The following is a 15,044-nucleotide window of genomic DNA, read 5'->3' on the forward strand; positions in this document are numbered from 1 at the left end:
CCCACATGGGAGACCAGGAAGAAGCAGCTGAGTCCTGCCTTCGGATCAGTGCAGCGCTGGCCATGGCGGCCATTTGCAGGGTGAACCAACAGAAGGAAGACCTTTCTCTCTGTCTCTCTCACTGTCTATAACTCTACCTGTCAAATAAATTTTGAAGAAGAAAGAAGAAAGAAGGAGGAGAAGGAAGGAGGAGGGAGGAGGGAGGAGGGAGGAGGGAGGAGGGAGGAGGGAGGAGGGAGGAGGGAGGAGGGAGGAGGGAGGAGGAGGAGAAGAAGGAGAAGGAGAAGGAGAAGGAGAAGGAGAAGGAGAAGGAGAAGGAGAAGGAGAAGGAGAAGGAGGAGAAGGAGAAGGAGAAGGAGGAGAAAACCCATGCAACGTCATTTAGGACCAAGTGACCATGAGAGGCAGCCCAGAGAAATGCTTGTAGAATTTACAGTCTGGGGGCCGGCGCTGTGGCGCAGTGGGCCAAGACTCTGCCTGCAGCTCCGGCATCCCATATGGGCACCAGCATCCCATATGTCCAAGCTGCTTCACTTCCAATCCAGCTCTCTGCTATAGCCTGGGAAAGCAGCAGAAGATGACCCAAGTGCTTGGGCCCCTGCGCCTGTATGGGAGACCTGGAAGAAGCTCCTGGCTCCTGGTTTCAGATCAGCTCAGCTCTGGCAGTTGCAGCCATTTGAGGAGCAAATTAGTGGATGGGAGACCTCTCTCTCTGTTTCTCCCTCTCTGTGTCTACAACTATACCTCTCAAATAAATAAATAAATAAAAATCTTTAAAAATAATTTATTGTATAAACTAATTAGTGACTGGTTAAAATGCGGATCTGATGAATTGGGGCAGGGCTGGCGAGTCCACCTTCAAGTGCTCAATGGTCACAATGCTGCTGGAGCTAGGGTGCTCCCTGAGAGGATGGAGGGCCCCGGAGCAACACGGGAACCTCCAGGGAAGTCACAGCAATACGAATCCAGCAGCGGGGTAGGGTGTTTTTTGTTTTGTTTTTTTTTTGTTGTTGTTGTTGTTGTTTTTTTTTTTTCTGCCAAGAGCCATTTGGACATTTATAACATCATTTGCAAGCCATACAAAGTACCATCAACTTAAAACTTAGCCTGCTGTAGATGTATTGAATTCCAAGTCTTGCCTGTGAGGTTGCCTTGGTGGGGCCAGAGCAAAGGCCTTCTCGGGCCTTCTATAGCTCGTGGGCTGGACACTCCCCAGGCCTTCGGGGGTGAGCAAACTCCTGGAGTTTGTTGACCTGCATCACCTGTTTACACCCTGCCAGTCAGATGATCTTCCCTGAGAACAGAACGCTTCTAAAATAACCTTAATATAAAAGTACTGCACTAGAACCTGCCCCCTACATAAGAAAAATGATTTCTTAAATCAGATCTCCTTCCAGCAAATTTAAACTGTAAAACATAGGTGTTTCTGTTTTAAAGAAGTCTGTTCTGATCATGTGTAGGTGCAAAAGTACTGAAGTTTGTAGACCCCTCAGTTGAACCCCTGATTAACCATTCACAGAAAAGATTGCTTCCACTATACCTTGGTCACACAGCTATGACCCTGTAAAAAAAAACAAATTGAGTTCTGTGTTTCCTTGTGTTGAGAAACTAACAGAAAGCACATCATGGTTTAGCCATTGCCTACAGAGTAATATTTACACGTCACCTGGTGGATACGTAAATATATGTCAACATTTTGATTTATAGCTATAGATGCTTGGTTTATATACACAGGTGCACAAATTACAGTACGTTAATGATTTGAAACACAATACCTTGTAAGACAAGGAGTTTGAGAGCAAAATGCACATGTAGCATTATGATCAGAGGAGAGATTTCCATCTTCTGAACATGCAGCCAATTTGTTATCACATAGATGTTCACAAAATTTGACATGAGCCAATGCAGTCACAGTTAAGTGGTTCTTTTCTACTTCAGTAAAAGTTTGAGTTTGAAAGTTCACCTCTCTTCTTTTTATAAAAAAAAAAAAAAAGATTTATTTATTTATTCTAAAGTCAAAGTTACAGAGAGAGGGGGAGAGACAGACTGTTTGCTGTTTTAGGTTGAAGCCAGGAATCAGGAACTTAATTTGGGCCTCCTGCGTGGGTGGCAGAGCATCCAAGCATTTGGGCCATCTTCTGATACTTTCCCAGGCCATTAGCAGGGAGTTGGATTGGAAGTGAAGCAGCCAGGACATGAACTGGTGCCCTTATGGGATGCTGTTGCCACAAGCAATGGTTTTACCCCCTATGCCACAATGTCAGCCCCAGAAGTTCACCTCTGAATCGAAACCTTGAGCATAGCCATAATGTTTTCGAACAAGTCCATTACAGACACATTGTAAAGCACTACATTTGCCTCAGAACTGGGGTGAACACCCCAGGTCTTATGGGGTCTACATATTTTGAAAAAGTGGTTCTCACTTTGGGGTAACTTTGTCCCCTGGGGGACACTAGGCCATCATTGTGGGGTGAGGATGGAGGATGGATCTTTGTCACAACTAAGGGAGGGAAACAGTGAAGGGTGCACTGTACCTGGTGTGCAGAGGCCCAGCATGGGCTGAACAGCCAGCGATGCACCCAACAGCTCCAACAAAAAAAGGGTCACTTGGCATGAAACACACCATGACAGTGCCCAGGCTCGGAAGCGCCATGCAAAGGACATAGGCTGCAAGAATCCAGCCTGGTGGTCCCTGGCGCATCTTGGCTACATTCTCAGCATTGCTAAGCACAGTAATACTTGTGGAATACAAAATGACCTGCCTCTGTGCAGCTGGAATGTTAGAGTTACGAATGTGAAGAAGGGACAACAAAGGACTTATTACATGTGTCACATCTAAAACTATGCAACAAAATTGCAATCATTGCCAGACCAAAATCGGAATTTCAAAATTATCCAGTCCAATGGCGCTACCTTGAGAAAGCAATGTCCCTCCAGGGGAAGATGCTGTCCTATGTACTGATGGGACAGCATTAAGTCCTCTCAAGAATAGAAAGGAAATGGCTTGAGGCCAGAGTTCAATATAAATGGTGAAGATACCACATCCCCTGGTGATGGGTTTGAGTCTCAGCTCCAATATGTGATTCCAGATCCCCTGGGTGATTCCTGCTAGTGTGCACCTGCTGAGGCAACAGGTGATGGCTCCAGTACTTGGGTCCCTTCCACCACCAAGGGAGACCCAGACTGAGTTCATGGCTCTCAGATTTGGCCTGGACTGGCTCCGGATGTTGTGGGCATTTAGGGAGTGAATCAATGGATGACAGATATCCATCTGTCTTCCCCTCCCTCCCTCCCTCTCTCTCTCTCCTTCTCTCTCTTTCTCTCTCTCCCCCTCTCTCTCTATCTCTATCTCTCTCAAATAAAATAAACTTTTAAGAATAATGAAATACCTTTACAATATGTATCATTATTAATATGTAGCATGTATTACCCCCATAGCCCATCCTGGAGTAACAGTGTTCAGCTCTGGCAGCTGACTCCAAATTCCTCCTAACGATAACCCTGGAAGACAGCAGTGATGGTTCAAGTAATTGGGTGGGAGGCCTGCATTGAGCTTCTGGCTCCTGAAGCTGTCCAAACACAGCCCTAGCTGTTGCAAGCATTTGGAAAGTAAATCAGAAGACAGGAACTCTCTCTCTCTCTGCCTTTCTTCGCCTCTCAAATAAATAAATGAATGAGTTTTTAACAGTTGTTAATATATCACTGTGACTATTATTACTGTTTCACTTCTAACACAGTCTCAACATAACAGACTTCTATCAAATGAATGAAGTATTTCCTTTGTGAAAAGTAAAACCAGGCCAGAGCTGTGGCAGTGCCAGCATCCCATAGGGGCACTGGTTCAAGTCCTGGCTGCTCCATTTCCAATCCAGCTCTCTGCTATGGCCTGGGAAAGCAGCAGAAAATGGCCCAAGGCCTTGGGCTCCTGCACCCACGTGGGAGACCCCAAGGAAACTCCTGGCTCCTGGAGTGTGGCCATTTGGGGAGTGAACCAGGAGATGGAAGATTCTCTCTATCTCTCTCTCTGTCTGTTGCTCTCTTTTACAGAGTTACAGAAAGACAGAGGCAGAGAGAGAGAGAGGTCTTTCATTCACTAGTTCATTCCTCAAATTGCCACAATGGCCAGAGTTGGGCCAATCCGAAGCCAGGAGTCTGGAGCTTCTTCCAGGTCTCCCACACAGGTGCAAAGGCCCAAGCACTTGGGCCATCTTCCACTGCTTTCCCAGGCCATAAGCAGAGAGTTGGATAGGAAGTGGGGCAGCCAGGACTCAAACTGATGCCCATATGGGATGCGGGCGCACAGGAGGCTGTGCTGGAATGAGAAGGCCATGCCAAGATGGCCACTGGCAAGCGAGCGTCAGTTACTCAGGAATGGCTTTGAAACCCACCTGACAATGGAGCCTGCCTGGCAAAAGGCTGTGACTGGATGGCTTCGGATACTGCCTGGCAACAGGCTGTGATTGATTAGGGCATAAACTGCCCCTTGACCAGATTGGCTGCCTTGGCTATTTAAACCGCTGTACCAACTGAAATAAACGAGTCTGCAGGCTGCTTGCCTCTGGCCCGCTTTCACCCAACTCCTGGTCTGAGTGGTGTGTGTGGTGACTCCGCACCTCTTGCCCCACCATGCTCCTCCTCTGAGAATGAATCCACAGCAACAGGAGGCAGCTTCACCGGTTTTGCCATGGCATCAGCCCCTAATTTTTTTCTTTTTTTTTAAGATTTATTTATTTATTTGAAAGTAAGAGTTACACAGAGAGAGGAGAGGCAGAGAGAGAGAGAAAGGTCTTCCATCCAATGGTTCACTCCTAAGTTGGACACAACGGCCAGAGCTGCATCTATCCAAAGCCAGGAGCCAGGAACTTCTTCTGGGTCTCCCATGCAGGTGCAAGAACCTAAGGACTTGGGACATCTTGTACTGCTTTCCCAGGCCATAGCAGAGAGCTGGATCAGAAGTGGAGCAGCCAGGTCTCAAACTGGCACCCATATGGGATGCCGGCGCTTCAAGCCAGGGCGTTAACCCGCTCCTCCCCCCCCCCCCTTTTTAAATTACTTTCAAAACACAAACAAGAGATAGATATCAAAGGCCCACAGACATTGATCCTTCTAAGACTGCAGGGATTTAAGCTGTCATCAGAAATTCTGAGCTGGCTTATGGTTTTGAAACACAGGAACTTAACGGTCATGAGGCCAAACTTACCCTTAATAATCGACTCTGCAGCGGACAGATCTCGTTTGTAGGTCACCTGAAGGAGAAGACAAGCCTCATTAGACTTTAACCCAAGTAGGAAGCAGTGTGCCCCCAACGAAACTTCTCAAGTGTACAGAAGCTATAGAGACAATACGGACACACTCCAAATTAGAACAGCATCAGCAAACACATGAAAATACATGCTAGTTCTACAAATGGTTGAAGATGTGTTTTCTAATCTTCAAAGACTGTGAAGCACTGGTGGCTGAAATCTTATGAACATAACTGAAGTATTACAGTAAAAGGAAATGTGATTGTATATAAATAGAAGTGTTGGCATTACTGTTTAACAGTAAGGTTTATGCAAGAAAGGAAGGGCTGGGGGGACGAAGTCTGTGCATTCCAAAAATCTCCAAGCTGCACTCCTAGTTGAAATGTGATAATTCACAAAGATCAATTCACTTTAAAGAGGACTTCTTTCTCAATTGAGTATACCTTTATGTACACAGACAAGGTTCGCCTTTTAAGATTTTTCTTAAAATGTGGCTCCGACATAAAGTGCATATCGGGTCCAGCCACGTGCCTAAGAGCAGTGGGGATCTATCCTTGCACACAGCTTCCTTGTAACTGCCCCTGCTCCTTGCCATGCAACCTTCCCTATTGACAGACACTCCCCAGACCCACCCAGAGAGCCCAGCTGGACAACGTGTAAGTGCACTGCTTTGCAGAATCAGCCCTCCTGCATCACAGAACTGAGAGATGGAGAACATAACAACCAGTATTAATAAGGACTTAGTTCTTAGAAGCCCCTATGTCAAGTACCCAGATGCTTACGATGCAAATGGTCTAAAAACCCACTTTGATAAATATCCACCAAATTAATAACAAACTTGGGCATTCTTCTTCCAGATTAGCTCATAACTGGATCTGTGCAGAAACTTCATTCAGCTCAAGTGGGCCAGTGCACTTAGAACCTCCTGCTATCCTTTCCTCCTACCAAGTAAATCGTGGACAACTATACCTTACCCTCTGGAAATAAAACAGCAGCTAATGGGGTAAGACACAGAGGAAGTTGCTTGAGTATTCAACCGTTCTATTAAAATCAAATGTGACACCACATGTTTTCTGTAAAACAAACACATGCCAACCAAAACTATTGACTCTCAGGAGGAAAACTCTTGATTAACGATGTAATTCTACTACATGTTGGGCATCCCCTATCTGAAAATCCAAAACCTGGAGCTTTTTGAGCATTTAAGTAATACTCAGTAAATTTCAGATTTGGGGGCATTTAAGATTTTGAATTTTTGGATTACAGATGCTAGACACATGAAGGCCACACAAATATTCCAAAATCTCAAAAACTCTGAAATCTGAAACATTCCTAGTACCACACATTTGGGATACAAGATACCCAACCTGTATCTGGAAAAAAATAAATAAAAACAGACATTCAATGTCTACGTCATGCATTTCACCAAATTTTATTGATTTATTCATTTGATGCAAAAATATTTATCAAATACTATGTCCTAGGCTCTGCTCTAAGTGTTGGTAATACAGGAATGAAATGTGTAAACAAAGACCCCTCGAGAAAGGGTATAAAGTTGAAGAAAATTAGTTTAATTTGTCTTGAAAATCTGAAGTTAACTAATTACATGAAATCAGGCCTCATTACTAGCTGCCATTTAAATGAGAAACATTTTCTACAGTAATTGCTAATGCAGGATAAATTGAGACTGGAAATTAAGGGGAAGATACTAATTATCGTAATTCAATTTACATTCGCCCTTGCCTTCTTTGAGGTGTAAAACTACATTTTAGGTGGCTCAGTGAGTTCAGCGGCCACTTGTAACACTGGCATCCTATATCAGACTGCCGTTTGAGTTCCAGCTGCTCCACTTCCAATCCAGCTTCTTCCTACTGCACCTAAGAAAGCAACAGCTGATGGCCTCATGATGCTACCCAAGTGGGAGACTGGGCTGGCATTCCTGGCTCCCAACTTCAGCCTGGCCCAGACTCAACTGTTACAGCCATCTAGAGAGTGAACCAGTAGATAGGACTTCTCTCTCTCTCTCTTTCTCTCTCTCTGACTCTCCTTCTATCACTCTGTCTTTCAAATCAATAAAATAAATCTTTTAAAGAAAAGTGGATTATAACTGGAATGATTGGAAAACTGTCATATTTTCATAGAGAAAATTATTCTGAAATACTAAAATGACTTTTCTAGAATACTTGCAAGAACTAATTTTTGCATTGGAATCAGTCTTATCAATAAAACACATTTTTTAATCACCTAAAGTTTTTTGTTTCTCCTGTAATATTCTGTAATTAACTGTGTAGACATGAGGGACTCTCAAACACCCTTTCCTCTGTCAATTTGGTCCTAGTATAGCCTCTGGATATACAGCCTTTTGTGGCTTTTACTAACAACGTCTTCATAAAGCCTTGACAATGCCTCAACTGTACCTCTTAATACATATTAATTTAATGAAAATAAGCTGCAAACTTTCAAAGAATTCTTTTTAAGAATAGCCTTAATTTTTCTCTAAAATGGAGCTAACGCATTTCAAAGGGCCTATTACTGAGAAATGTTGCAATTCTGAATTGCTACGTTACTCATTCTCCCAGCTTTTACGGTAAGACGGGTTGCCCTTTACTCACTCTGCTTTTATAGGCACAACGGCAATCAGCTTTGAAGTGGATTTTCTCCCATCAGCGTGGTGGTTTTCTTTGACCTTGCACAATACTCTATTATGGAAAATAATTACCTAACAAAAGCAATCAGCCCTGTAGTACTGGAAAAGAACTGCAACCTGTTCATGTACTTGTTTGCTAACTGCTCAATGGAGAACAGTACAGGTACGCTGTGCAGGTGCGACTGTGGCCAGATGTCGGCCACTCACCTACTTCAGCTCTATTTTGGTCTATTTTGTTTGATTGTATTTCTGTGGAATATTTCATCTGAGTAATGCTTGCTTAAATAAATATATATTATATAAATATATATGTTATATAAATATAAGTGTGTATATATATGTGTGTGTGTGTGTGTGTATATATATATATATAGGTATAAAGCCATTGCCTGCAGTGCCAGCATCCTATATGGGCGCCAGTTCGAGTCCCAGCCACTCCACTTCCGATCCCACTCTCTGCTATGGCCTGGGAAAGCAGTAGAAGATGGCCCAAGTGCTTGGGCCCCTGCACCCACATGGGAGACCAGGAAGAAGCTCCTGGATCCTGGCTCTGGATCAGCACAGCTCCAGCTGTTGCAGCCATTTGGGGAGTGAACCAGCAGATGGAAGACTCTCTCTCTCTCTCTGCCTCTCCTTCTCTCTCTGTGTAACTCTGACTTTCAAGTAAATAAATAAATCTTTAAATTATTATTATTATTATTATATAACTCAGTAGGGAAGAACCCCTGAAACTTAGAACTGCAGACCTAACTGTCTTCGAATTGCTAGGCTAGGATTCACCCAGCTATCGCAAGGTGCATTTGGGCTAGGATCATGACACAAGCATTTACTGCTCTTTCCAGACTGAGACACTAAATATTAAAATAGACATTTCAGAACAGAGCTGAGGGGGCCACAGACACCATGGAACATTGGTTAAGCTACCACTTGCAACGCCGGAATCCCATATCTGAGGGCAAGTTCGAGTTCCATCTTCTATTTCCAGTCTAGCTCCCCGCTAATGCTCCTGGGAAAGCAGTGGAGGATAGCCCAAGTACTGGGGCCCTTGCCACCTATGTAGGAGACCTGGATGGAGTTCCTTGCTCCTGGCTTCAGCCTGACCCAGACCCGGCCATCATAGCCTTCTGGGAAGTAAAGCAGCAGATGAGCGATTCGCTCTTTCTCTCTCTCTCTCCATCCTTTCCTATCTCCCATCTCCCTCCCTTTCTCCCCTTCTCTGTTACTCTGCCTTTCAAACAATTAAATAAATATTAAAAGAAAAAAAAAAGGAACAGAGCCAAGTCCAGTGGGCCACCATCTTCCTTAAGTTAAGGATGACTCAGTGTTTTTAACCTTTCCTTCACAGGAAAATGAATGTGTGACTCCAATAATTAGAGGAAAAAGTCAGCAAAATTTACATTTTACAAATACAGCATGTTTTAGCGATAAATATTTTTGACGGTTTACTTCCATTTCTTCAATTATGTACATCTAGAAAATTCTCTTCTTCAGCATGGATAACTATATGAAAACCTCTAGAAAAGAAGCAATGTCACCACATTGTATCCTTGAGGTTAAAAAAACAAACAACAAAACTATTTTGCTTCTTTTATTTTTAAACAAAGATCCTAGAACACTTGGATCTAAAACAAAAATGTAGTTCCCTTCAAAAGGAATCCTCAAAAGTCACTGCCCCCAGTAACGCTGTGATGACACAGACTCTACACAAAGCCCTTTTTTTTTTTTTTTTTTTCTGACAGGCAGAGTGGACAGTGAGAGAGAGAGACAGAGAGAAAGGTCTTCCTTTTTCCGTTGGTTCACCCCCCAGTGGCTGCTGTGGCTGGCGCACCGCGCAGATCCAAAGCCAAAAATAAGGGACAAGCACAGCTCCAAAGGACTGAGAGTGTTGCACAGACTAGAGGAAATCTTGGCTGGCGGGAATGTCTGCAGAGTCTGCCCAGGCGCCGGCACGCAAGGGAAGCGGGAGGGTGGGTCCTAGTGCAGGAGCCAGCCCGACCCCTTTGGTGGGGTTCACTGTTTTACGGAGGAGAGTGGGGTGCTGTGGTCATTCCAGGGGGACAGTGGACTCTACCCTGCATGGCGATTGGAAAAACCTGACCTGATGAGTTCTGCAGACCCCAGAGGAGCCAGCAGAGGAAAGCTGCCATTGACCCTGGATGCTTCTTCTGTACATTCACTCTCATCAAAATACATACGCAAAACGCAAAAGAGCCGTCTTCCTGGAATATCGAGTGGCAGCTGAAATGAAAACCCTTCCTGCAGTCAGCCAAGATGTCCAATCACTCTTCATACCATGATGGTCTGAGCACCCTGACTTCCATCACACAAGAGAGGAAGACCCCTCCGCATCTCAGAATTCACTCGGCAAAGCGCCTCTCTCTCATGTCCAATGTGCCACTCGCTGTAGACTTCCGGATCGTGTTCCAGGTACGCGGCCCTGACACCTAGGTCCAAAACCAGGCGCCACACAGTAGTACTAAGGCTTTTTTTCAGATCCCAATTTTTTAAGGATTTTTTTTTTTATTCATTTGAAAAGCAAAGTTACACAGAGAGAGAAAAAGAGACCTTCCACTCACTGGTTCACTCTCCAGATGGCTGCCACAGGCAGGGCTGGGCCAGACTGAACCCAGGAGCCAGGAGCTTCTTCTGGGTCTCCCATGTGGGTGCAGGGGTCCAAGGACTTGGGCCATCTTTTACTGCTTTCCCAGGTGCGTTAGCAGCTGGATTGGAAGTGGAGCAGCCCTCATAGGGGATGCTGGTGTCACAGCCAGCGGCTTTTCCTGCTGTGCCACAGTGCCGCCCCCAAATTATTTTTCAAATGACAGCAAGTTTTGGAGTTAGTACAGAATTAAGACACTAATTTCAAAGTATAGATTCCATTTTTTGTGGCCTCAGAAACAATTAAAATGCTCTCTATTCACACCAAATAAGACCACAAAATTAAGAAATGAAAGCCTATAGAGTGCCATCAAAGGAACTAAGTAAGGGCTAAACAGATAAGAAAATACTGAAAAGATGTTTGCAGCCAAATGATTTCACTCCCACTCAACAGAAAAAATGTAGTATCTAAAAAATGAAAGAAAAAAAAAACACCCAGTAACTGCTATTTGTTAAGACATTTTGTCCAACTGCAGGCCTCTGAGAGTCCAGGCTGCCTGTGAAGCACCTCGGTCTTCAAAGCTCATTCATCAGAAGCTCCCTCATTCATGAGATGCCAGTCCCCGGTAGCCTAGAGGAGTGTCACTCCCTTGGCAGGTGTTTCCTAGGGCTCGGGAGACCCAGTGTGACAAACCCGGTGGCTTCCAACAATGAGACGTGCTCTCTCACAGCTCTGGAGCCTGGCAGTCTGAAACCAATGCACGGGCAGGACCACATTCCCTCGACAGGGGCTGTGGGAAACGTTCCTTCCTGGTTTCTTCCCAGCTTCCATGGTCACTGCCAATGTGTGCTGTCCCAAGGCTCGCAGATGCGTCAGCCTGGCCCTGGCCTCTGTCCTCACACAGCCATCTCTCTGGATCTGTGTCTCCTCTCCTGGTCTTATATGGGTTTAGCTGCCCCCTGACTCCAGGACAACCTCATTTTAACTTCACTACTTCTGCAAACCAAATAAGGGCATATCCATAGGTGCCAGGAGCTGGGACTTGCACATCCCTTTAGAAGGGCACAAGCCCACCCACCCACAGAGCAGGTGTCACGAGACTCATCATGGGGCAAAGAGAGGCACTGTGGAAAGGCCAACCACATCTCAATGCGCTGACATTTGTCGCACAGAAAAGGGAGCAAAGAGTAAGATATATCTGAGGACTAACATTTTTTGGTGAGAGACAGAAGTAAAATATGTGCATTTCAGCAGGAAAAAAGGGAAAAGAAGGGGAGGGGAGGAGAGGGGAGGGGAGGGGCAGGGCGGGGCGGGGTGGGGAGAGGAGGGAGAGGAAGGAGGAAAGAAAGAAATGTGTGAAAATGCGAAAGAGGGGCCGGAGTGGTGGCAAGAGGGTAAAGCCAAGCCTGCAATCCTATATGGGCAGAAGAACTGAGCCTTACCCTTGCCACAAGAAAGGGTTCACTTCCTCCTGGGGGACAGAGAGCAGGTCAGCCACTGGATCAGAACTGGGCAGACACTCTCCCAGCCCAGGGAAGCTGGGGCAACCACTTCAGGCCTTGGAAGGAAATGTGGCTCTCATGGGACGCGCAGAAGTAGCTTCCACTCAACTGAGTGGACGGGACAGAGCAGGCAAGGAAAAGAGGAAAAGTGAATAAAACAGAATTATCTCAAGCTGCGTTGTCTTCATGCCAAGCGACTCCTTAACGGCTTCCTAAGCGCAGGGAGGCTCCTCGTCTTCCTGTGATTTCTCTACCACCATGAAACACTAAGGGGCCAGTGCCAGTACCACTCCTCTTACCTTCCATAGGTCAGGTGATCCCTCCACAAGTTTGGCTTTAGTGTCACTGTACTTTAGAGCCAGTTGCAAACACTCTGTTCCAAATTCCAGGTCATAGTCGCTACACTGTTTTAGAAAGAAAAGCAGACACACACAAGAGTTAATAAGCTAAAACACGATTTTAAATAAAGCTAAGCCTTTTAATTTATAATCAACCACAAGTAGAAAATCAAAGAAGAAGAAGAGCCAAAAAAAAAAACCTCACACACCATTGAAGCAGCTAATGATTTTGTTATAAAATAATCATTCCTAGACCTCTACGAACAAAACAAAATAAAATGAACAGTAAAAAGGAACAATGCAATCATTCGAAGAATTCCGAACCTCTTCAAGGGTTCCAGGTGTCAGATAAGTGTAATACTCAATTTCCTTTGCTCACTTGCTATCTTCCCAAACCCACTGATAAAAATGCCTGAACCTATGGCTGGGGATTGCTGTATCAGAACTTTAAATACATTGGTTTATAAAACTCAAATCCCAGCTGATGAAGAAAGGGGAGAGAGGATACGGGATTAGATGGGGGGAGTGAGGGAAGTGTGGGTGTCTTCTTGAAACTTTATCTATGGAATGCATGAAACCTCTCTTCATATTAATTTTAAAAAATTTTAGGGGCTGGCGCTGTGGCAGCACCAGCATCCCATATGGGCGCTAGTTCGTGTCCCAGCTGCCCCTCTTCCAATCTAGTTCTCTGTTCCTGGCCTGAGAAAGCAGTGGAAGATGGCCCAAGGCCTTAGGTCCCTGCACTGATGTGGGAGGCCCGGACAAAGCTCCTGGCTCCTGGCTTTGGATCAGCCCAGCTCAGGTCATTGCAGCCATCTGGGGAGTGAACCAGTGGATGGAAGACCTTTCTCTCTGTCTCTCTCTCTCTCTGTTACTCTGCCTCTCAAATAAGAAAATAAAATCTTTAAAAAACATTTTTTTAAAAAACCCAAATCCCCTATTTTATATTTACATCATGGCATTTGCTAGTCACAGTTCTCTCACTCATTTTAATATTTAAAATATCACTAGCTCCTTTTTAGAAGATTTACACTTCGTTATTGAACATGGAAACAATTCAGTCTTTCATCATGAGAAAAAAAAAAATGCAGTGGTCTCACTTACACTCAGGAAAATGTCCATGAATGCCTTTCAGCACTCTTAGCAGAGGTATCAAAACAGCTCAGCAAGAACACAGTTCGGCTGAACAGTACTCACTGAGTGCCCACCCTGACTCTGAGCTCTGCACAAAGTATCAGCTACTGAAAAGGTGGATGACACCCGTGCCGTGTCCACAGGGAGCCAGGTTCTGCAGGGGAGGCTGACTTTTAACCAGTGATGTGCCCCAGAGAAGGCCACACTGAGGGAAGGGTCTGTAACTGCAGGGTTCAACCATGGATAACACTGGGAAGTGACACTGCTAAGCTCAACGGTAGCAAAGTGGCAGAGCTTGAAGACATTCTGCAGGTGTGCATTCTTCAAAAGGGCATGACCATCTAGAAGGAGGACTTCATGAAGGCAACACATATGGCTAGGGCATTTAGCACCCTTTGCTAGAAGCAAATGCCTACCTACAGTAGTCTGTGAAATCAACAAATAATAGAATCATGGAGAGTCCGAATTTGACCAGAAGAGTCTCGGTTCACAGGTTATTCTGTTTGGATATATCGCATGACACATATCCTAGTTAATTTCATATTTTGGATGCCAGTTGAACATCCTTAATATAAAATACTCTGTAAATAAGCCTGTCCCAAAGGGACAAATACCACGTTTCTCCCTGATCTGTGATAACTAATGGAGCACCTAAAAGGCAATCTGTAGAAGTGAAATTGACACTTCGAGAAGCAATGACTTGAGCAGTCCTTGTCTTGAATGTTGAGGAAGTTTTTTTCTTCTTCTTCTTAATAAAGAATGGGACTGGGAATGGGAGAGGGAGGAAGTGGTGGGGTGGGAGGATGGGTATGGTGGGAAGAATCACTATATTCCTAAAGTTGTAATTATGAAATTTTTACTCATTAAATAAAAGGTTTCTTTGGGATAAAAAAAAAAAAAAGCTATTTTTTTTTTTTGACAGGTAGATTTAGACAGTGAGAGGGAGAGACAGAGAAAAAGGTCTTCCTCCCGTTGGTTCATCCCCCAAATGGCCGCTATGGCCGCCACGCTACGCTGATCCAAAGCCAGGAGCCAGGTGCTTCTTCCTGGTCTCCCATGCAGGTGCAGGGCCCAAGCACTTGGGTCATCCTCCATTGCCTTCCTGGGCTACAGCAGAGAGCTGGACTGGAAGAGGAGCAACCAGGACAGAATCCAGTGCCCCGAGCGGGACTAGAACCCGGGGTGCCAGCATTGCAGGTGGAGGATTAGCAAAGTGAGCCGCCACGCCGGCCAAAACATTTTTGAGAATGCAAAAAAATAAATCTCCATGGTTGCATTTGCAAATAAAATTAAATACTCTGAAATTCGAAAGTTTGATCACACATATGAGGCCACAAGTGGAAAATTCCATACTATGTAACTTTGTTTCATGTACAAAATTATCAGGATATTGTGTAAAATTACCCTCAGATTATGTGTATGAGATGTATATAAAACAAATCCTGAGTTTAGCTTTGGGTCTCATCTCTAAGGCAGATCATGATGTGTAGGCAAACATTTCAAAACCTGGAACAGCTTTCACCCTGACCACAGTGGATAAGGGGACCTCAGGCCAGCATATCAAATCTCAATGACCCAGCA

The 15,044-nt window shown here is 44.8% G+C and overlaps 1 protein-coding gene across 13 annotated transcripts in view; it reads right to left on the minus strand.

The window, feature by feature from the left end:
• The window catches only part of CRPPA (CDP-L-ribitol pyrophosphorylase A), a 348,342-nt gene that overhangs the window by 232,243 nt on the left and 101,055 nt on the right, over positions 1–15,044 (minus strand). For all 13 annotated transcript variants that reach the window (XR_519724.4, XR_007914092.2, XR_007914091.2 and 10 more), the window contains exons 4-5: positions 12,291–12,395; positions 5,201–5,246 (exon numbers count right to left, since the gene is read on the minus strand). Coding sequence is in view for 8 of the 13 variants with exons in the window: in XM_070059574.1 (XP_069915675.1) it covers positions 5,201–5,246; positions 12,291–12,395 (151 nt within the window). In the remaining 5 variants the exon portion in view is untranslated. The remainder of the gene's footprint in view (positions 1–5,200; positions 5,247–12,290; positions 12,396–15,044) is intronic.

Source organism: Oryctolagus cuniculus, chromosome 16, assembly GCF_964237555.1.
Source record: "Oryctolagus cuniculus chromosome 16, mOryCun1.1, whole genome shotgun sequence".
Classification (NCBI taxonomy): Eukaryota; Metazoa; Chordata; class Mammalia; order Lagomorpha; family Leporidae; genus Oryctolagus; species Oryctolagus cuniculus.